We start from the raw sequence: 22,862 nt of genomic DNA, 5'->3' as shown, positions 1-22,862 counted from the left end.
GTTTTAAGTTCAACTGCCTCTTGACACTGAAAAGGTAGGAAGAGACGAAGAAGGTTAAAAGTGATCCGTCTTGCAACGAGTACATTATTTACATATGTTCATAGCCAGATAACCATTAACTCCATTGAAGTGAGCGATTGTTTACAATACACGAACGTATACATACTAGTACACGAAAACTTTTAAATGTACCGTTAGTATATGTTATGGACTAACAATAAGGAAGGTCTGACAGGGGGCGGCTGATAAAAACGGGATTGGTGAAAGGGTCGAGAATGCTGAACTATAAGACTAACTTCACTCTATTATTAGCAGGCACTGCTGCCACTATCTATTCCTTCGATGTACATGCATGTATATGCACAACTTCATTCGATAGATTACTTCACATTTGAAACCCTATATATATATTCCATTAAATACCATTTTTTTTTTAAATTTATATCATTTTAATCACCGCTATCGTGTAGATTAATCCAGTTAATATGTGCGTTATATCTGTCTCTTTGGTTTTTAATTCGGCGTATTTTGGTTAATGTCGAAAAGACAATTTTCGTTTATAGATTCTATTCATATGTAATATTTTAACTTGAAAAACTGAGTAGTCTTGTCCTATTTAAAGAATAACATAATATGATAGTACTAGTATAACAAAGTCTTTTCCCGAACATTTCCTTGCATATTCTAAATCATTATGGCAATACTAATAGCAATGACATGCCGGTATGACCTCCACCCATAATTCAATTTGAAAGCGTTAAAGATAGAACTAATTCTTATTGCATTTTACATGCACCTCTATAAATTCTTTGTATTAGATAACTTGAATAACTTTTCGAAAAAATCTTCTATAGCCCTTAAATATAAAAACTTTCATCGTTTTATATATATATATATATATATATATATATATATATATATATATATATATATATATATATATATATATATATATATATATATATATATATATATTATTTTGTTTCATCTATAATTTGTTTAATAAGCTATACACGCGCCTTCATGCATCGTACTCATGTTAACTATTTCGTCATTTCGTATAAAGCACCAAAATCAAGAACCTTTTTAGGCCAGTTTTGTAACTGGCCCATAGTCGAAGCCTCAGTTACTGTATACAGAAACAATTTAAAAAGCATCCGTTCACTGCGATAGGCTAGAAGGCATCAAAATCTTCCTACACTTAGATATCAAAGAATTTCCTAAGTTGGTCAAGACGTCAGATAAAAGGCCAGATCGGGCGAGATTAGCGCATTTTACAGCGGGTCCTTGGCCGACATGCGGCGGATTTTGATTCTTCTTTCGTGTGCTCTTGTGAGCCTGAGAGGCTCACAGGGCGCTGCAACTACCGCTCCTTCAACTAGTAAGTTTGACCTCTGGGGTTATAAACATATATTCATAGGTGATTACCTATCGATAAGTTTTTTGGTTTTTTTTTTCATTTTTTTCTTAAATATTTGTTAAAGTAAACAAAAAAATTTGGTCATTTGTCGCCTGAATCCTTAAACTTTTGAATAAGCTGCTGACACTTTGGAACAATTTTTTTGGCTCTTGCAGAAGGGTGATTTTTATCCAAAACTATTTAAGCTTGAAAAACAAACCTTTGTTGAATGCGAGTATTGATTATTTAATAAGATTGATTAAAGATTGTAACTTTGAATATTTCATAAAAAGAAGAAGTATTCAAAAATCAAAAAAGAAAAAAAGTACCCTTAAGTACTAAAGACATTACACACTTTGTCGCCATTTTGTGTAGCATGGAGTTCTTTCTCTGCTTGCAGCCTGTGGTACTGTCCCAGCAGATATTGTGTTTTTACTTGATTCTTCGGGATCAGTGGGATCAGCAAACTTTCAAAAACAGTTAGACTTTGTGAAAAAATTTGCCAATACATTTGACATTGGGCCCAACAACGTCCAAATTGGTGTGGAGACGTTCGCAACGACGCCCCATCACCAGTTTTTCATGAACAAATATCCAACGAAACCCACGTTGTTGAACGCCATCGGTAGCGTGCCGTACCAGTCGGGATCAACCCACACTGACCTGGCGTTGAAATACGTCATGGACCATGACTTCAAGCCGGCTGCTGGGGACAGAGATCACGTGGTCAACATTCTGGTTGTGATGACTGACGGTCAGTCCAACGACAGACAGGCTACCACCACTCAGGCCAACAAACTTCACACCATGAATATAAAAACTTTCGCCATCGGCATCGGGAGTGGGATTAACCATGCTGAGCTAGAGCATATTGCTACTGACGCTAAACACGTCTTCACCGTGTCAAACTTCGACGCCCTGAACACACTGCAGGCGGAGCTGAAAAAGACGGCATGTGAAGGTAGGTTATAATATAACATATCTCTCTCTCTCTCTCTCTCTCTCTCTCTCTCTCTCTCTCTCTCTCTCTCTCTCTCTCTCTCATTACTATTTCAGTTTAAAAATTGATACATAAAACGTTGTGCTATACATTTTTCACTTTGATTTTATTAATTAAAATAGGCTTGTAGCAAGAAATTCGTCTAAACTTTCAGCTGTATCTGCTTTTTAAAAAACCCCAAATAATATGTTTATTTTTACTCAATATGATATTTTGGAAAGATAATGTATATTTGTCCGACATATATGTACATCGGATGTACATATATTGAACAAAAAATTATTTCAGAATGCACTACATCCTGACATTTTTTTATTTTGTTCAATTAGGTGTATAATGGTTTAAAACTTAAATATTGTGAATAAAATGCATGATTTCCAATATGGCCAAAAAAAACCCCCAAAAACCAGTTTATATTAAAAAATACTATCACTAATTTAAACTGAAACTGAACTTTACTTTTTTTTTTACAACGATTGATAAGCAAGATCTACAACTTAAATTAATATCTCTCGTTTGCTCGGATGTTAATAACTCATCCTTTAACCCTTTCCAATGCATGCAAAGATATAGAAGAAATCCGTAGATCACACATCGGCCCATACTTATTATCAATGATATAGACCGAATTCTACCGGCGTAGATAGTATAACAATACAATATAGGCTTGTCTGGAAAACCACCAAATGTCTGGTATAGAGGTGTGCCCACACAACATGTAGTATATATAGAGCCTTACTAGTCCCACATGTCGCCCCAAAGAGATCCCATAAAACTAGCACATGTATACAAGTCGACAAACAAATCGTCTGTCAATTATCTTAAATTGATATCAAAATGTAACACTATGTTTAATGTTATTGTATTTTGAGTAAACTTATTGAAGTTTGTTCTACCGGTTATTCATAATAACTATTTATCCATCTTTCCACCTGTCTATTGTGTTTATTTTAAGGTCCCTCTATGTACAAATAAAAACTATACATATTTTTTTTATAATAATCATAAACTTAATACATTAGGCTTATTAATGACAACAAAGTTTTAAGTATATATTTTTTAATAAAGAAATGCATGTAAATATGAATGTAAATCGAAAGAATAGATAATGCCAGCCGTGTTTGGTAGTAAACGTATTCAATAGCTTTTCCTTGGTATAATACGGAATTGAATTAATAACCCCTAAAAACTGACAAATATATTTCACAACATTTTTCAATTTGTTTCAATGTAGAATGAGGGTCCTTTAAATGGTGTTTATTTCCCATACGTTCGCGCTTTTGATGTCCTAAAATGTTAATATGATGCAAATCCCCAGTATATGCTCTGCTCCAAATAGAGAGAGAGAGAGAGAGAGAGAGAGAGAGAGAGAGAGAGAGAGAGAGAGAGAGAGAGAGAGAGAGAGAGAGAGAGAGAGAGAGAGAGAGAGAGAGAGTCATTTAAAGACTAAGAAATACTTGTCTTCTTTTTGACAGTTGACGGACATTGGAGCAATTACGGATCCTGGTCCCCCTGCTCCAAATCTTGCGGAGGTGGAACTCACTACAGAGAGAGATCTTGCAACAACCCCCCACCAGCCAATGGAGGCAAAAACTGTGTCGGAGCTGCCAGAGAAACAGCAACCTGTAACACTAAGGCCTGTCCAACACAACCCCCAACCACCACTCCCCGCCCAACCACCAACCCCCCTCCAACTACCACCCCATCTCCAGGTAGATTTGTCTATTTCTATAAAGTAAATAATATGTATTTTTTGTTCACTTTAAGTTAATCGATTTACTTGGTCTCAAATCTGTGTGCTGTGTATTTATTATAACAATATTTGTTATTACAGATTTTTCACATGAAAATAATTATTGATCATGCAGGTTACTGATTTCATGTCGATTTCTTTTAGGATGTGGTGTCGTTCCCGCCGACATCCTCTTCATTTTGGATTCTAGCGGTAGTGTAGGAAACACAAATTTCCAAAAAATGCTCGGCTTTGTTAAAAACATGGTGAACGGCATGGACATCAGCCCAACCGGAACCAAAGTTGGAGTGATCACCTACAGTGATCGAACCCATCTTGAATTCCACTTGAATGCCCACAGTGACAAGACATCACTTGAACAAGCCATTTCAGGCATTAGGTATATTTCTGGAGGTACAAATACCGCTGATGCCTTGAAATATGCCAGGGAGACCAGTTTCCAGAATGTGAATGGTGCCAGATCCAACGCCGCCAAGATTGCCATTGTGATCACTGACGGAAAATCCACCAGCAGTATTGCCACTTCTGCTGAGGCTCAGCGACTGAGACAACAGGGTGTAACCGTTTTCTCTGTCGGCGTTGGAGCCGCAAACAAGCAGGAACTGGACGCTATGGCAACCGATCCCGACAATTCGCACGTTTTCGTCGTCAACAATTTCGATGCTCTTAAACAAATTAACGGAGAGTTGGCCCAGAAAGCTTGCGAAGGTATTCAGCACTGACAGGAATTAACAAAAATTGATATTTTTTTTTTGGCTCATGGAACAAATTGTACAATACTAGTTTGATTGATATAATAATACCTGTAATATTTTTATCATTTCTATTTGATTAGTTAAAGCCACAACAGCCCCTCCACCAACCAACAGAACAGGTACTTACCATTCTATGAATTGTCTAAGAGGAGTTGAAATGAACACTTCACAATCATCCAATCTATCTTCAAATTACAGGAAACGATACAGTATGATTATCCAAGGTGTTCATGATTATCGTTTTCTTCAGGGTGTGGTGCTAAGGCAGACATCGTCTTCCTCTTGGATTCCTCCGGTTCTGTCGGATCATCCAATTTCCAGAAAATGCTCAAGTTTGTTGAAGGCGTTGCACAGGACTTCAACATTGGGCCAAATGATGTTCAGATCGGAGTAGACACTTTCTCAACGAGCCACAAGGCCGAATTCCACATGAACTCTCACCTCGATAAGCAATCCTTAGTATCCGCCATCAGTCACATTCCTTACAAGTCTGGATCCACTCATACTGGGGAAGCCATCAAGTTTATGCACACCGACAGCTTCACATCTGCTGCAGGTATTTAACTTCATCCACCAAACAGAGAACATCTCTATAATTGAAAGCCAGGTCTTTCTTATGAAATTTAAGATTGTTCGATGCCCATTTCACAGTAATAGCTGCATGGTGACAAATTTATGTATATGGTATATCCTGAACAGTCCAAATCAGTTTCAATAATCTTCAGTCGTTTTTGGAGTAATTGTTTTGCATCAAAAGTTGTGGTGTTTTATTAATCTTTAAACAATTACATTTAGTAGTCAATAACATACCTGAACAAAGAGGGATTTTATAACACCACTTGTTCCTTTCTTAAGGTCACAGACCAGGCGTACCGAAGATTGCAGTCGTGGTTACGGACGGTAACTCTAACAACAGACAGCTGACGGCAGCCGAGGCCGACAAAGCCAGGAAGGACGGCATCACGATGTTTGCCATCGGTGTCGGACACGGAATCAACGACGGAGAGCTTCACTCCATCGCAACGGACCCCGACAGCCAATACTCCTTCCACGCCGAGAGCTTCGATGCCTTGACCTCCCTCAAGGGATCACTGTCTTCAAAGACATGCGAACGTAAAGAAAAATCATGCGTCATTTTTTACCCAATGAAATTGATTCACATGTAATAGTACTCAGATTTTAACTTCTTTTGGCATTGTTTAACTTGTCTTGTTACATTGAATTTTAGAGGCCAAACCAACTCCAGCCCCTGCACCAAGTAAGTGGAATTGATTCACTCAATAATTTCAACAATATCGTTACCGAAATTAGTATTCTTTGCTTTCGGCTTCGACAAACTCACTGTGTCCTAATTCAAATATATATTTTATCGCCAGACTGCAATGCCGGAAGCGTCGCCGACATCGTTTTTGTTCTGGATTCCTCCGGAAGTATCACAAAACCAAACTTTGACAAGATGATCAATTTCGTCAAGGACATGGTCCGAAGCTTTGACGTCGGACCAAACAAGATCCGTGTCGGATTGGAAACATTCAGCAGCCGTCCCTACCAAGAGTTCCAACTGAACTCCCACACCGACAAAGCCGCCCTACTGACCGCCTTGGATAAGGTTACCTACAAGAGTGGCGGTACCAACACTGGAGACGCTCTTAACACAATGTACACCAAAATGTTCACCCCTGCCAACGGTGACCGATCTAACGTACCAAACATTGCCATCGTACTGACGGATGGAAACTCTAACAACCACCCACAAACGGTCAAAGAGGCCAACAATGCTCACCAGCAAGGCATCAACGTGTTCTCAATTGGTATTGGAAATGGAATCTCTAAATCAGAATTGAACAGCATTGCCTCGGATCCCGACAGCGAACACGTGATGACCATCACCAACTTCAACCAGTTGTCGCAAATCCAAGGCGCCTTCCAAGCCAAGACTTGCAACGGTATGATTCAGAAACAATTAAACGTGAAAGAGTATCATTATTTTAATAGCAAGTAAATTTATAACGAGTAGGAATGATAGACGAAGAAAATTAATGCGCTCGGATTTTCGGTATTCTAATTAAATTTCACATTGATTTTTTTTTTTAGTTATTCCACCAACTCCTGGAGTTAACCTTACCCGTAAGTGACCGAGATATTTATATAATTCATATCGCAAACAAAATTGCTTTGAATTATTAATCTCTTTTATTAAAGATTAAAGTACGATTGCTTCCTTTTTGCAGCTGCTCCTCTGATCGACCCCTGTCAGGACGCCATTGCCGACTGCGCCAGGTACGGCGTATCTTCCTGTTCCGGACAATACACTGACTGGGCCAAGATTAACTGTCAGAGGTTCTGTCAATTCTGTCAACGTAAGATATTTTTTCTCTCAGTGAAAAAAAAAAAACTTTTCTAGACGAACTTTGATAGGCAACAGCATTTTCTACTTGCTTTATGTTATAATTAAGTGTGTTCGTATTGAAAAAGCATTTAGCAGTTTTATGTCATTGTTAATCCTTATTTTATGCAAGTGCTAGATTCCGCGATTCAACCGTTTTGCATCAAATTGCGAACGTCGAATTTTTATCATAGTTTCATTAAGTTTAAATCTATCCGAAAAATAAAAGCGAGATTTTAAAACCCGCGAGATATTAATTCCTCTTTTTAATTAGGAATCTACCGTACATAAATCATTATGCTTTAGGAAAATTTATTCAACATGATTTTTTATATTGTACAAACAGAAATTGAACGAATTGTTCATTAAAAGAACAATAAAAGAAAATGGTTAAGAAATTCTTTGGACCAATATTATGATACCAAACAAAATTATATTAATAAGTCAAATAGTGTATTGTGCTTTTACTACTGTGGGGCCGTTTTGGTATTATAAGAGAACTGAAACTAAAAAACAAAATGCTAACGAAGGCAATGCTACAAACAATGAAGTGTTTTGACGAGAACTTTTGAAATACAATTTAAAAATTATAACGAACAAATCTATTTCTTTTAAAAGCTAGAAAAAAGATATTTGATATCAGTATAAGTACGATTTATAAATATTTCTTTCTAGCCGCAATCAAGACCCCACCTCCCCCCTGTACAGATGACCTTCCCGCTCCCCAGCAATGTTCCCAGTTCGATCCCAATGTGTGCACTCAGTACAAACCATGGGCTGAGGCTAACTGCAGGAAATTCTGTGGATATTGCAGTAAGTATTGTAGTATAGAAAGACGCCAATGAAATCCCATGGCTGTTACAGACAACCGTTCTATTCCGTTACCCTTTAGATTTATCAATTGAATCGCAAAAGTGTGAGGGATCTGGATTGATGATAATATCAATTACTATGCAATAAGATAATTCAATGAATTTTATAACTTTGTACTGTATACAGGCATAATTATTTGCGCCCCGTGTTATTCTCGCCTAAAAATGTTTTAATTTTATCCTTATACAGATGTGGTTAAAGAGACGTTTCAGATTTGAATATTAATTAAGCCCCATTTTAGATTTGTCCACTGTGACTATAAGGTCGAAAATTTGTTTGTATACAGAACACGAAGAATTACAAGTATTGAGCAATTATAGCTATAATTAATAATATCTAAATCAAAGTGTTTCCGATATTATAACTTGATTTGTTTTTCTCTTAATCAAAGGCCCAGATGCCAAGGGGGTCACCGGATACTGTAAGTATGAACTTAATAAGTAAATATATACATTGTAAATGCAATAATGACAGTTGATTTAATGAATGAGACATGCGATCAATTACACTCACGTATCACCTGCATAAGAACATTTCATGTAAATTACTGTGTAAATTACTATAGTATACAAATGTACCAATTCAACTTGGTGAAATGCAGAATAAAAATTCGTTTTTTATATGATAACCCTAAATAATGACAATAAAACTTGCTTATTCGAGTAGATTTTTTTAATCAAGTTGAACTCACTTGAAGGCTTTGTAAGCGGTTATTTGGTCGTTATTTTACAGACGGAAGCTGTTATTACAATGGCAAGACATACTCTCAGGGACAGCGATGGTCTGATGGCTGCGCATACGAATGCACTTGTGATAATGCTGGCAGTGGAAAATACAGTTGCTACAACAAGTAAGATCACCCTAAAATGTTCCTCAATAAGATCAATGACCTTCCTCACGTAAATAATGGATTTTTAAAAAAATTTTGACGATCTCGTATCCTCAGCAATGTTCGTTAATCTGGAATCCGGAAAGTTTGAAGGATTAATAACATTTTTATTATGAGAAAAATACATTGAGGATGAGAATCGGAGAACCTGAACACAATCTTTGTAAGAGATGGAAACCAATATAATATTTTGGGGTTTTTTTCTTTTCGTGAAAAAAAGAAATTTTGTTAACGCTGTCACCTGTTCTTTATCACATAGGTGCCCCGCCTACTACAATCTACCACCTCAATGTACACTGACCAAGAAAACAGGAGAGTGCTGCCTGCAGCCCGTCTGTAATTTTAATCCACAATACCAGACACAGACAGGCCAAAAGGTCGTCAACGTCAACGGAGTCAGTAAGTGACGTCATTTCCTGAATTGAACTCAAATTTTGAATCAGTTAAAAAAAATCAGTATATGAGTTTAAAAATGTAACTTTAAGGATATAAAATTGTGAGATGTCACAACTACTTTCTAGTTTTTACATGTATTTATTCTCCATAAAGCCTTTTCAGCAATCAAATGATTGAATTATCAGATATTGAGTTGACAATAAAGACTTCTGAAATCCCTTTCTTTCTCCCACAGACATGTGTGTCTACAACGGTAAGAACTACTATCAAGGCCAGACCTGGTCTGTTGGCTGTGAATATGACTGTCAATGTGTCGATGCTGGCGCTGGAATGTGGAGCTGTCAATCTAAGTAAGCATTCCCCTTCAGCTGATACCTATATTTTCACCAACGGTTTTTATTTTTCATTTAAGATATTATCGTTAATGTTATGAATGATACAAATTATATTACATGTTGTCAAATATACACCATGGCATGAATGATTCTGTATTGAAATACATGTATTAAAAATACCATTGTGTATTAATTATGAATTAAACATTTTTGCAGGTGTCCAGTTTACCAGAATATCCCATCCATTTGTCGCTTGGAAACTCCACCTGGAAAATGTTGCCAGGAACCAAAGTGTACCTTCAGTAATCAATATGGAACCTTCTCCGGAGCTGGAACAATTTCCGGAAATGGAACAGGTATTCAAAACATTTGTCCAACATGAATGAGTATTAATGAAAAATTCCTGGTGCAATGTCATTTATGTGACAGACAAAGCGGCCTTTTTCCAAGAAGGCATTGGTCTCAATACATATACCAAATAATGTTTCAGTCATCACTTCCTGCCGTTTAAAGTTGTATCAAATCAAATCTTGTTTTCATTCAAATAAATGCTATGCATGTCAGTACTTTCAGTACTTTGATTTTGATTGCAGCCACCACCACACCTACTGCACCTCCCCCATGTGTTGATAAAATCAACAACTGTAACCAATATCAGCTGGCAACCTGTACAGACAAAATGTACCGAGACTGGGCTCTGGTCAACTGTCCAAAATTCTGTGGATTCTGCTGTAAGTACAGTTTATATTGGTAACCGGTAATGTATTTGTTTAAAAAAAAATAATAAGCTTTATTTTTTTGGCATATTATTAGATTTTCATTTTTTCTATTGCAGCTTTACTGAACCAACCTGGACCAAATGGTAGGCAAAACTATTTGATTTTGCAAACATTTGTAAAACAATTTCGTCTACGAATAGAAGCTATTTTGACTCATGCTTTTTGAAACAACACATGCTTGCAAATTATTGGTAGAAGGGGATATAATTAAATGAAAATTATATATTTTGTTTCAATAATATTATTACACTTACGCTTATCTACGGAAACTTCTTTTTTGCGTGTTTATAAATGCACATGCAATTTCTTTCTGCGAAACACCGTTCGATCGACTTCAATACGTTCAAGTTATTGCAAGTATATATATTTAAATTCAAGTTATTGAAAGTATATATATTTAAAATAATATCAATCATGGCGTCAACAGATTAAAGTTCAAGAGAATTTAACTGCATTTTGGTGTCCCTCTAGATGTCTGTGTTTACAAGGGTGTGACACACAAGCAAGGAGAGACTTGGTATGATGGCTGCGAATACGAGTGCATGTGCGAAAACGCTAAATATGGATACTACAGATGCAATAAGAGGTCTGTTTACAATTTACCATATACTTAAGTCTTGAGATCATGATTTCTATCTATGAATTATTTACAAAAATAACGGCATAAAACCATATCGAAACTAAATTTTTTAAAAGTGATGGTGAGACATTGTAAATTAGCGAGAAGCACCTTTCACAAATTTTAACATCTCGCCTTTTTTTCTAAAAGATGTGAACTATATGAAACTATCATCAGAATACCTGCTTGCAATAATTTGCAAGACATCGGAATGGCGGAATTAAGAACTCGCGTAAAATAAAGAATCGACAGTAGTTAGATGTCATTTTTTCTCTACCTCACCTATAGATGTCCAGACTACACTAACCTTCCTCTTGGCTGCAACATGGTCAAGGTCACCGGCCAATGCTGTCCAGTGGTCAACTGTTCTGCCGGCTCTACGGGCACCTTCGTGGGCTCCAGTACCGTCCCCACCCTCGGAGGATACCCCATCCCCAGCATCAAACCCACATCCGCTCCCAACCCGCTCAACCCAGGCGCTCCTACCGTGGCCCCACAACTGGTTCCTAAACAGATTGGTAAGTAGAACAAAACCTGTGAAGGGGGTGGAATTGCCGTGGCCAGAGAAGAATTCCGTATAAAGGAATAGGAAAATATTGAAGATTTTTGAAGATAAAATATATGAAAATTTTCCTTACTAAATAATTGTTTAAAGCTTGAAAATAATTTCTAAAAATTTAAGGTAGATATGATGGTTAATTCATTGACGACCTAGCCTCCTTAATGCATTGCTAGTGGAATATCAAACAAACAGAATGCGAATTGGAAGGTGATGAATCAACCAAGTCCCGACCCTTTTATGTTTTTTTCGATGCCTTCGATATCTAGAATTGAAATATTAAATTTAAAAAAAGGAAAGGACCAGACCTTGTGAATTTTATGTCTTGAAAATTATAAATGGTTAAACTATTCTTTTGGATTTCAAATTCTAAGAAAATTTTCAAAACAAATCTTTGTTAATTTGCGTTAGATGGATGTTTGATTTCAAATTCTAAGAAAATTTCAAATTATAGAATCATTTGTTTGTGTTAGATGGCTGTTATTACAATGGAATGTTGTACCAGCAGTCGCAGAGATGGACGGATGGTTGCAAGTACTCCTGTGTTTGTGACGACGCTAAGACCGGTCGTTACAGGTGTTCTCCAAAGTAAGAGACTACTTTATTTACGTGTTACAGGTGTTCTCCAAAGTAAGAGACTACTTCATTTACGTCCTTGGTTCATCATTGGGGATCGTATAGGCTTATGTGTGTAGTTTGCAATTATATTCAGTGTACGCAGTTTAAAGTTATTGAATTTAGAACCTAATATGCATGAAGATACTCTGAATGATATCGGATAAGAAAGGTTTTCAGGACTGTTGTCTGAACTATCATAATGTACATGCATTATTTAAACGAATCATAACGACCTGAATAACTTTTTGGCAGTGAGATGGGAGTGTTTGTTTGTGTTTTTATAGCTAAATCAAACACATCTAATCAATGATGTACCGCAAGAGCCGAGTTTCTTTCACGTTGTTTTAATTCTGATTCATAAGATGACACAAACCGGCACTCCTCTACTTTCCTTTTCACGACTATTGTAATTTTTTTTTTTTAAAACTAAACAATTAATCCAAGGACACAAAATGACCAAACGCCAACAAAACAAGTAACTTTCTAATCATTCTGTGGTGTTTTTTTTTTTTGCATCGCTTAGATGCCCGACATTCAACAACTTGGATGCCGCGTGCAAACTGATGGAGGACCCCAATGATCCATGCTGTCAGATCCCGAACTGTCCTGCAAACGCCACACTTACCAATGTTCCGGTCCCCTCATACGGACCCGGAATCACCGGATACGGAACTGCCACCTATCCCCCCATGACCGTCACCGGCAGCACCGGACCTTCAATTAACGGAACCGGAACTCCATCATCCTTTACTGGCTTTGGTCAAGTTGGACCCACCGTACAGGGATCAACAAGTGAGTTTATGATAATAGTCTTAATAGGTTTTTTTTCAAATCAGTTCGAATAATTCATGCTTCTATACAATATTTCTGTGTATGAAAATGATTTGTAGATATGTTTATATAATTTATTTTATTCAAAGTTTCATGTAAAATTGGTTTTATGGTTTTATTAGATGTTAAAACATATCAACGCGAAAAAAATGCATGCTTTCGGTGAATTAATTCCTTTAATTTACTTTTTATTATTAAAACGTTATTGAAATAAAAAAAAAAACTATCTAAAGGGCCATTTTGGCGTCTTTCGAATGTCCATGTTTTAATGTGGTATCCAATGAAGTTATATTAAAAATAATGATGAAATTAGTTATGTTTGAATCCTATGTAATGTACTACTCTTCAAAAAATTAGCCTACCCTCTTTTTCTTGTCTAAACAACTAGTCTACCTCTCTACTACTTGTATTTTTGTCTTGGTTTTTTCCCTTCTTTTTGTCTACTTGTCTAAACAATTCGTCGCTTTTTTCTGCCGATGTTTTGTAAACGACGAGTTGTCTTTTCTACTATTTTCTTGACTTTTGTCTCCTAATTGTTTTGACTTGTTTTTACTAACTGTCTGTTTGTCTAAACAACATTTTAACTTTTTTTCAGCCGGTGTTTGCATTTACAAGGGTCAGATCCATCAACAGGGGCAGACATGGGACGATGGGTGTGACTACAGGTGTACCTGTGTGGACGCTTCCGTTGGCCAGTACAGATGTACCGACAGGTAATGGTAAATTCTGGTCTGAAACACTGTATATTTACACAGGAGTGAACTATTTCAAAATATTATTTAGATTCACATGACTCCCATTTAAACCATGCCTGAAATTATCAGATGGAAACGATGAGCAACCACTAATTAATAAACTACATAAATATACAAATGTACGATATATTAATGTTGTAAATCATGCTCACCATATATATTTCGATGTATTTGTAACTGATTTGAAAAAAATATACTCTAGAAAGATTCGTCTAAAGAATGAAATGTTCCCCCCCCCCTGAAATTGCTGACCATAGCCTGACAATTATTGAAGCGTACATTGTTTTGTTCAAGCAAATATAAAATATATGCAAATTGGCCATAAATTTCATTTTGGACGATATTACTAAGAATCATTTTTTTTTTCAATATCGAACACAATTTGATTTGAAATTCACACGAAATCCTAAGTTTTGCTCAAACTTTGAAAGCCATGCATTTGTCTGACTTGTAGATGCCCATCTTACCAGAACCTTCCCCCTCAGTGCCGCATGATCCAGGACCCCAACGATTCCTGCTGCCAGACCTATGTTTGTGACCAAACTGTCACCACGGCTGCCCCACTGTTCCAAAGAACCACACCTGCGTCAGGGTCAGGAGGTAAGTTTTACGAACGCTAAATTGTTTGCCGTAATCATTATCAGACGTTATTAATCTCATCTCCTTGACACAAAAGCCGTTGTATAATGATATCTGAAGATGTATTATTTAACCTAAAAAATCAGGATTTTATCATCCTTAAAATATATTGTTTATGACTAAAAAATAAGATTTGAATTTCAATGTAGACCTGACGGGTACTGGTAATTCTGTTGAGCATTGAAGCTCCAAAACTAAATGTTGGAATTTAAGTGATTGGTTGAAATTGTTTAGACTACTGCGTGTACAAGAGCCAGTACTACCACCAGGGAGAGGAATGGTTCGATGGCTGCAGCTACAAGTGTCGGTGTGAAGATGCTAAAAATAAATACTACCAATGTACTGAAAGGTAAACTACGTCATCACAATTAATAAACTTCGTCATGGCAGGTAATCTACTCATTGATATAGAGAAATATTTAGTTCCCAGTTAGAGATAAACATACTTTGATTTTGTCTACAAGATGTGGCCAATATTCCAACATTCCCGTCGGATGTACATACGTCACCGATCCCAATGACTCCTGTTGCCGTGTCCCACAATGCACTGTGACCGGAAGCACCGGTCAGGCCGTCACTGGATTCAATCCGGCGGGTTACACCGGAAGCTTCACGGGACAAGGACGACCCCAGGTCGCCACCGGATCAACTTCCGGTGCAGTGACTGGATATTCAAGTACGTGCCAGAAAATATTTTGTTTAAAATTTTTCAATTGTTTTATTTTTATTTGAAATGTACTAATTTTTTATTGTTTGAACAAACATTTTGTGTCTTGCAGCTCTCGCACAGTAGTATGTTGATGGGTTTTTTTAAATTTTATTTTTAACAGATAACTGCATCTACAAGGGCCAAATTTACACTCAGGGTCAGACTTGGCAAGATGGTTGCGACTACAACTGCGAGTGCATCGATGCATCCAAGGGAGTTTACCGTTGCACGGACAGGTCAATTGCGATAATATTGATAATTTTTTGTGCAATAGAATTGTTTTTCCAAACAAAATTTTGAAATGTAAGAAAATGAAACAAAAAGCAATTATCATGTCTTCTCACAGATGTCCAAGATATGGAACAATCCCCGCAGAATGCCACTTAGTTCCCGACGCCAACGACCAGTGTTGTCAGAAACCAGAATGTAATCCAACTGGAGCCGGTGCATGCCGTGACGTCAAACCCGACTGTGCATCTTACGGTGACTACGCTTGTCACGAGCCCTACGCCGGATGGGCCAAGGACAACTGTGCTAAGTTCTGTGGATTCTGTGGAAACACTACCACATCCAGTAAATATATTTATACCTATTTCTGAATACCTGTTTATTTATTATTCGGTCTGTTATGATTGTCGCGAGAGAACATACTTATGACCTAATTAGTAAACTCTTCCGTAGAGTACAGCTTGCGAAGGTTTTTTAAAAATGTATCAGAATTTGTATTAACGCTTTTACATTGTTCATTGCTAGTAACAATGATAATTTTTTTTGTTGCTCAGCTCAAGTCCAAGCAACCACGGCCCCAGGAATGTGTACTGACAGAATTCCTAACTGCAAGGATTACGGAACCCAGTCTTGCTCTGGACAGTTCGCTGGATGGGCCAAGTACAACTGCCCCAAGACCTGTGGATTTTGTGGTAAGTGGAAACAACATCAATGATGAACTTGGCTTTGTAAGCACACGTTTTCCTTAATTTAATTTGTTGTTGTTGTGATTTTTAGCCATGACGATAAACCGTCGCATATCTTTGTGTTTTGTTTAGGTGGAACTGGCACCGGAACCATTGGAACAATGACCGGTAGGTGTCCTTTGGCATATTACAAATGTGTACTTCCTATTCTGAGTTTTATGAACTCTATGTTATTACCTTGACTAATTTTATCTAGTAATTGTGCTTAATATAAACAGAACCATATTAATAAGACCTTGGACTTTCGGTATAGGATGTAACTATCTTTTTCTTGCCTGAAAACAAATTAAAAATTACGCTGGTTTCAAGTGAAATATACACAGATTACGTAGTCTTAGCTCAAAAGCCAGACAAATCTTGTTGAGAGCCATGACTGAGTGGGTAGCAATGAAATAAGATAGGTCAACGTCACATTGCTGTTTGACACAACTACCCAAAGGCCAAGCTCTTGTTAAATTGGTTCTATATTGCCGCAAATTCAATAAAGCATTTATTTTAACACCCTGGGCACCGTTTTGCTTGCCTTGCGCTTTTGATGGTATAGCGAAATATATATAATTATTTAATCAAAAAAAAATTATGTTCAGCCTATTCATGCTTTATCGATAGCATTTTTGTTGTTTTTATGTTTGTTTTCATCATTCATCATGCGATAAACCCGGCAAATAAGGATGCTTTTATGTGTATGCAAACAATCATGTGATATCAATTTATGCAGCAATGCATTGGGATTTTGGTTAAAATTTTGGTTAAAATTAAGAAGATCTTAGTCAATATTATACAGAAGTATCCTTTAACACAAGCAGGGAGACTACCTGATAAAAACAGCAACCAAAGTTTCCTTTTCTTTCAATGTTTGGTTAATAAAAAAACTCACTGTCACAGCTTCACTTCACATTTTTAAAATTCACATACAAATGATACTTGTGTGTGCCAATCATTCGTGCGTGTGTTTATGTGTGTGCTGTGTCATAAATGTTATTTGCTTTTGCCTTTCCATTGCATGTTCAGGAGCTCCAGTCGCACCATCAATGATTTCTGGTGAGATTAAACTCAATTGGAAGTTTTCTGGCAACCAATTTTGTGTACAGCATCTTTAAACCCCCTCTCAGATTCTCCCCATTATAACATGGTTACTGAAAAATAATAAATTGAATTAAATTTTCTTTGCCTAAATTTATATTTAAAGACTGTACATATTGAGTTCAGTTTATATATTTCATTTTTGGCAAATATATATGTCTATGACAAACCTTTTCTTTAAATCGTGCGAAAAAATGAAAAATGATAAATTCACTTATTCTGACATAATTGTAATTTCGTTCAGAAGAAAATTACGTGTGAATTTTGTTTTAAAGATGCATATTACTTGAGTTGTTTTTAGCTCACCTGAGCTGAAAGCTCAAATGAGCTATTATGATCACATTTTGTCCGTCGTCCGTTTGTCCGTACGTCTGTCCGTCTGTCTGTCCGTCTGTAAACTTTTCACATTTTTAACTTCTTCTCTAAAACCACTTAACCAAATTCAACCAAATTTGGCTCAAAGCATTCTTATGGAAAGATGAATATAAATTGCAGAAATGAAAGAAAAATTTTCATTGAAAGCGGAGAAAACCTCAAAACTGTAAAAAAAAAAAAAAAAAAAAAAAAAAAAAGGGGGTGCATTTTAAAAAATCTTCTTCTGAAGAACTACTGAGGCAAATTCAACGTAATTTAGCATGAATAATCCTTATGGGAAGGAAAATATATTTTGCAAAAATTATGGGCTAATTCTGTTCCACATCTGAGTTATTACGAAAATAATAAGAAAGAAAAGGCGTGTCTCAAGCAATTTATAGCATCCATGAGTCTTGGTAAAATGGGTAGGCATGCCCGGGCCAGGGCAAAACAAAAGATTGACAGTTATTAATCTGCCAATCTCATTAAAATTGACCAGTATAATTGTTTTTGCTGTAAATTGTGCTGCAAAATAATGCGTAATTGGAATTGAAGATTGCCGATCTGCTCCGGCTTTTATTTTGGCCCGGCCCGGGTTTGCTTACCCATTTTACCAAGACTCGTATTCCATAATTCTAAAATGAGGTTCTTTGTTTAAAGCAGCCATGACACTATATGATAAACGGGTCGATCTGACAATGATGAATTTGTTTGTTGTGCAACAGTTCGTGTACGAAGGGAATATTTGAAACATGCAAAATACATTGGTGCCGATTTTGTGAAGTAAATTGAGGCTAAATATTTCAATGCGTTGACAGTTTTCACATATGACGATGGTGTTAGCTTTTTGTGATTTTCGTTTCGTTTCATTTATGCTTTGCGTTAACCTGGGAACTGTCGCTTGTATTTCACGATTTTTACGTATCAAATCAAACAGAGACTTCGGTAAATCAAACAGTTTACTGTTTACCTGCGGAAATTAAGCAACATCTGATGTATTAAGAAAGAACTAAAATGCAATTCAATCAGGCTATCGGTAATTCGGTGTCATCTTTTGCGTAATGGTAGAATAATGCAATATGTTTTGTTGAGATGCTCGGCATTTTCTCGAGTTTATTCAGTTTAAATAGAGTTTAATATTGCTGACGGAAATATGTAGGTATATACATGTATATGGTTCATTTTAAAAAATAAATTGTGTTCTTTATTTGTTATAGTGCATGTTTCTTGTGTTTAATTGTTTACAATTTCTATTTACTTACCATATTTGAGTGTTAAGCTTCGAATTATAAATAAGATACAGAGATTTGCTCACAATTCTATGTTTGTACACAGATCTGAGGCCATTCATTTTTTTCCATTTTAAATGCCGAATAGGAAATACCAAGTTAAAAATCTTGAGCTGAATGTAATAAACTCATGTGAACAAAATATGACTCAAACCAAGCAAAATTTTGAGCTCATCTTGTTTATAATTCAGTCTACGATTGACGCTGAAATTTTGGTTGATCATTAGAAATTCTATATGAATTAGAGTATGTTAAATACTTGTACACAAAAAAATTAAAGAATGATATGCTGGATATAACTACTCTCTTGAGCCCCCTCTTTATACAATGAATAATGTGAAATGTGAGTAAAAAAAAACGACATCGTTAAAACAGTTTCCATAGTTCTGAGACATTTCTGTTGCGGGGATAAAAGAATTATCGCTATTCCTAAGAAAATATTACAGCGGAAAATTATCCTGGTTTGTAGCCATTTGTTATTTTTGAATAAAAATGAAAATAATAGGTGGGCCATTGTAAATTAGAATGATGTGCCTGTCAATACGGTAACATTGATTTTTATATCTCTTTAACATGTCACGTGACAACATTTTTCATTCCAGTGTATTCATCAATCAAGTGTGAGTAAGGTTATAAAAGTCACGAGTTTACGTGAGGTAAACAACAGTCATTTAATTATAATGGAGAAGACAAATTAAATTGTTGACTATTTTTAATTTGAGAAATTGAGCACATTGAGGTGCAATTTTCTTCTTCACATATATACATGTAGGATTTTTTGATAAAATACAATAACTATTATATTTAAAAAAAAAATTACAATAACTAGTAAGTAGTTGAGGAAGAAATTGTACCTATATGCTCTCATATATTTTGATCGCTTAATTAAGTAGGGGAGGGGGGGGGGGGGGCAGAACGAAAATACAGGGAATTAGAAGTTATATAACAGTGTACCCCTACCAAATATTTAGTTCTATATCTTGCGTAGGATTTTCTTATTCTGTGTAAAAACAGTATTTCATGAAGGGACAATGTCAAAGATTACGTGTATGCAAAAATAAGTGTAAAATTCGAATACTTTAATACAATATTTGTTTTTTTTGTTATTCTACCGAGGGCCATATGGCACAATATCTTTTGAACGCCCATTGTTGCTCAGGTGAGCGATGTGGCCCCGTGGGCCTCTTGTTCAGATAAAATGAATTTAATTGACATTTCTTTATCGTATAGTACATTTTGATAGTGTAGCAAAGTATATGGAAATTATAAACGGTTTATAAATGCGTTATAATTTTTAAATGTGTTTACACAATTGAATCTTTTCGTTTTATCATGCAATGTTAAAAAGTTTCACTGTTTAACTTATGCAATTCATTCGCATAATTTGAATAATCATTTAAGGTCAAATCCCCTTTTGGCGATAATTCATATTAGGCTAACCCTTTTTTTAACTAGTAATATTAAATGCAAAAAATTTTAAATTTTAAAAAATGTCAGAAAGACAATGATATTAGGCATTATATTCTAAAATCAATGACAAAGATGCATTTTATTTCATATTGACCATATATTTTTTTTACACAGGAACCGGAACTGGAACTTCCGGCACAGGCTCAGGTCAGTTTGACGTCACATAATATTAATTTTTTTCTCTCTGTCTGTGATTTTAACGTTTACAGTTGAAATTATTTTTTTTTAATTATAAAAAAAATCTCTCACAGTTATTTTTGTTCATATTAGTAATCAAAGTTTCAGTTCTAATGGCATTGCTCATATCAAGATGAAATCTAGACTGATAATTTCTTTACACAGGAGCGTGTCAGGATACCATTAATAACTGTGCTGAGTTCACTAGGTCCTCGTGTGTAGAGCCATACATCTCCTGGGCTGTCAAGAACTGCCCCGCCTATTGTGGCTTCTGTGGTAAGACAGTCGCCATTCGGTCGAATGGTTCTAATAACGACTCATCATTCAATTAGATGCATGCAAAAGCGATTCTATTACTAATGGGCTTAGAAATGTTTTGCTGAATTTGTAGGACCCAATGGTACAATAATTGTAACTGGAAACACAGGATCCATGACTGGAACCGGAACTGGTGGAACCGGAACCGGAACACAGGGAGGCATGACTGGAATTGGAATGGTGACGTCCGTACCAGGAAGCTCTTTCACTGGAGTTGGTAAGGAACCATGTTATATAAACTAGTTTTATTATACCAGATAATATAAATCTAAGTGTTTTTGTTTTGGAAATAACGATTGCTTCGGTATTAAAGTGAATTTTAATTTATTAAAATATAAAACTGTGCATCCCTAAATTTCAAACCGTATCATTTGTTTTTCCTCTGTCTTTTCTTTTTTTTTAATAACTCTCCTTTTGTCATATTTACAAAGCATATTATTTGCTGCGATTATTATGTTTTTTCAGGAGGTGGATGTTTGTATAAGGGACAACTGTATCAACAAGGTGAACAGTGGAACGACGGCTGTGAATATAACTGCACATGTTCTGATGCATCACGTGGTTATTACGTATGCAGGGCACTGTAAGTATGAGAGAAAAAAAAATTGCCTACAAATTTCCCCCAAGCATCTGTTTTGAATTGTTTTATTCTAATCTTCTGTTTTGTTCAAATATTAGATGTCCCCAATTCACCAGCCTCCCTCAAGGATGTGTTCTTGTAAAGCCAACTGGACAATGCTGTGCACAACCTCAGTGTACAGGAGGAACCGGAACTGGAACTGGAACCGGAACTATGACAGGAACCGGAACTGGGACCATGACAGGAACAGGAACCGGAACTGGAACTATGACAGGAACAGGAACCGGAACTGGAACTATGACAGGTATCACCAAAAAATGTAGAAAGAAACATTGTTTAATATATTCATGTAGGCTTGCAAACGAATAGAAACAATTCCAACAACACAACTAAAACTTCTACTGGAAATATTTTGTCAGGTCTTCATTCATTTTTAAGTTTCCAATGAATGAAGTTTGAGTTGATGATTTCTGTCAGTCTATCTTAAAGCCTTTAAATGTTAAATACTTTGCTAAGTAAAAAAGTATATTTCTCTAGGCCAAGGAACAGGATGTTTCTATAACGGAACATTATACCAACAAGGACAGAAATTTGACGATGGTTGTAAATACACCTGCACATGCGCAGATGCATCAAGAGGCTATTACACGTGTCAGAACAAGTAAGAGTTTCAAATGTCTTCAAATTCACTTTCTATATAATTTTTTAATTTTATTTTATAAATGAGTATCTAATCTTTTCGACAGATGTGTTGATTGGCAATTGCCCCCCGTCTGCACACTGAACCCACCTGCCCCAGGTAAATGTTGCAAGACGCCAAACTGTCCCCAAGGATACGTCATCAACTATCCCCCTGGCTACGTGGAGCAGTAACAGTTAGATTAATATAAGTGTCAAGAAATCACATCAATAAAAGTATTTCTTGTATTTGTATCGAGTGTTTATTAATTGAATACATTTATACTGTGAAAGGTTTGTAATATATGTTGTTGTTGTTGTTGTTTTTTCATTTCCATAGCTAGTATTCTGTAAAAGAACAAATTGATTTAAATAAATAAAAGAGAGTCACCACAGTAACTGAAACATTAAGAAATAATACATACTGTATACTGGGTTATTTTTGCCTGGTGGGTGTCAATTTTGCTTATTCACAGCTCAAACATAACTATATTAATGATTTCGCTCCGTTTTAAATAACTAGCCCTTATACAGTCGTGGTTAAAGATAACTAGTAATTTAAGAGGGCTCAACGGTCGTAGCCATTTTAGACTGTATTGATCTCCTTTAGAAGGAGAGCTCTATCTAAAACTATAGGAAAATAC

At 36.0% G+C, this 22,862-nt stretch overlaps 1 protein-coding gene across 2 annotated transcripts; it reads left to right on the top strand.

Annotated features, from left to right (window-relative positions):
• Positions 1–1,223: 1,223 nt before the first annotated feature.
• Positions 1,224–22,524, top strand: LOC105329078 (von Willebrand factor). 2 transcript variants are annotated; one of them, XM_011430232.4, is made up of 39 exons: positions 1,224–1,381; positions 1,800–2,360; positions 3,875–4,111; positions 4,297–4,860; positions 4,988–5,026; positions 5,158–5,463; positions 5,763–6,020; positions 6,136–6,165; positions 6,284–6,853; positions 7,002–7,034; positions 7,139–7,267; positions 7,969–8,106; positions 8,558–8,587; positions 8,899–9,016; positions 9,315–9,454; positions 9,687–9,801; positions 10,003–10,142; positions 10,380–10,517; positions 10,622–10,648; positions 11,037–11,151; positions 11,473–11,702; positions 12,217–12,331; positions 12,885–13,153; positions 13,788–13,905; positions 14,402–14,547; positions 14,821–14,935; positions 15,051–15,262; positions 15,417–15,531; positions 15,642–15,868; positions 16,078–16,215; positions 16,342–16,377; positions 17,281–17,310; positions 20,580–20,612; positions 20,808–20,918; positions 21,034–21,177; positions 21,426–21,543; positions 21,639–21,844; positions 22,078–22,201; positions 22,287–22,524. In XM_011430232.4, the coding sequence occupies exons 1-39, from the start codon at positions 1,297–1,299 to the stop codon at positions 22,411–22,413; spliced, it is 6,387 nt and encodes a 2,128-aa protein (XP_011428534.3). In that variant the 5' UTR covers positions 1,224–1,296; the 3' UTR covers positions 22,414–22,524. The 2 variants fall into 2 exon arrangements, with proteins under 2 accessions (XP_011428534.3, XP_011428535.3); XM_011430233.4 differs by lacking the exon at positions 17,281–17,310.
• Positions 22,525–22,862: the final 338 nt, after the last annotated feature.

The sequence above is a fragment of the Magallana gigas genome, chromosome 3 (genome assembly GCF_963853765.1).
Source record: "Magallana gigas chromosome 3, xbMagGiga1.1, whole genome shotgun sequence".
Classification (NCBI taxonomy): domain Eukaryota; kingdom Metazoa; phylum Mollusca; class Bivalvia; order Ostreida; family Ostreidae; genus Magallana; species Magallana gigas.
The sequence above is the reverse complement of the archived record's forward strand: the minus strand, read 5'-3'. Positions and strand labels throughout refer to the sequence as shown.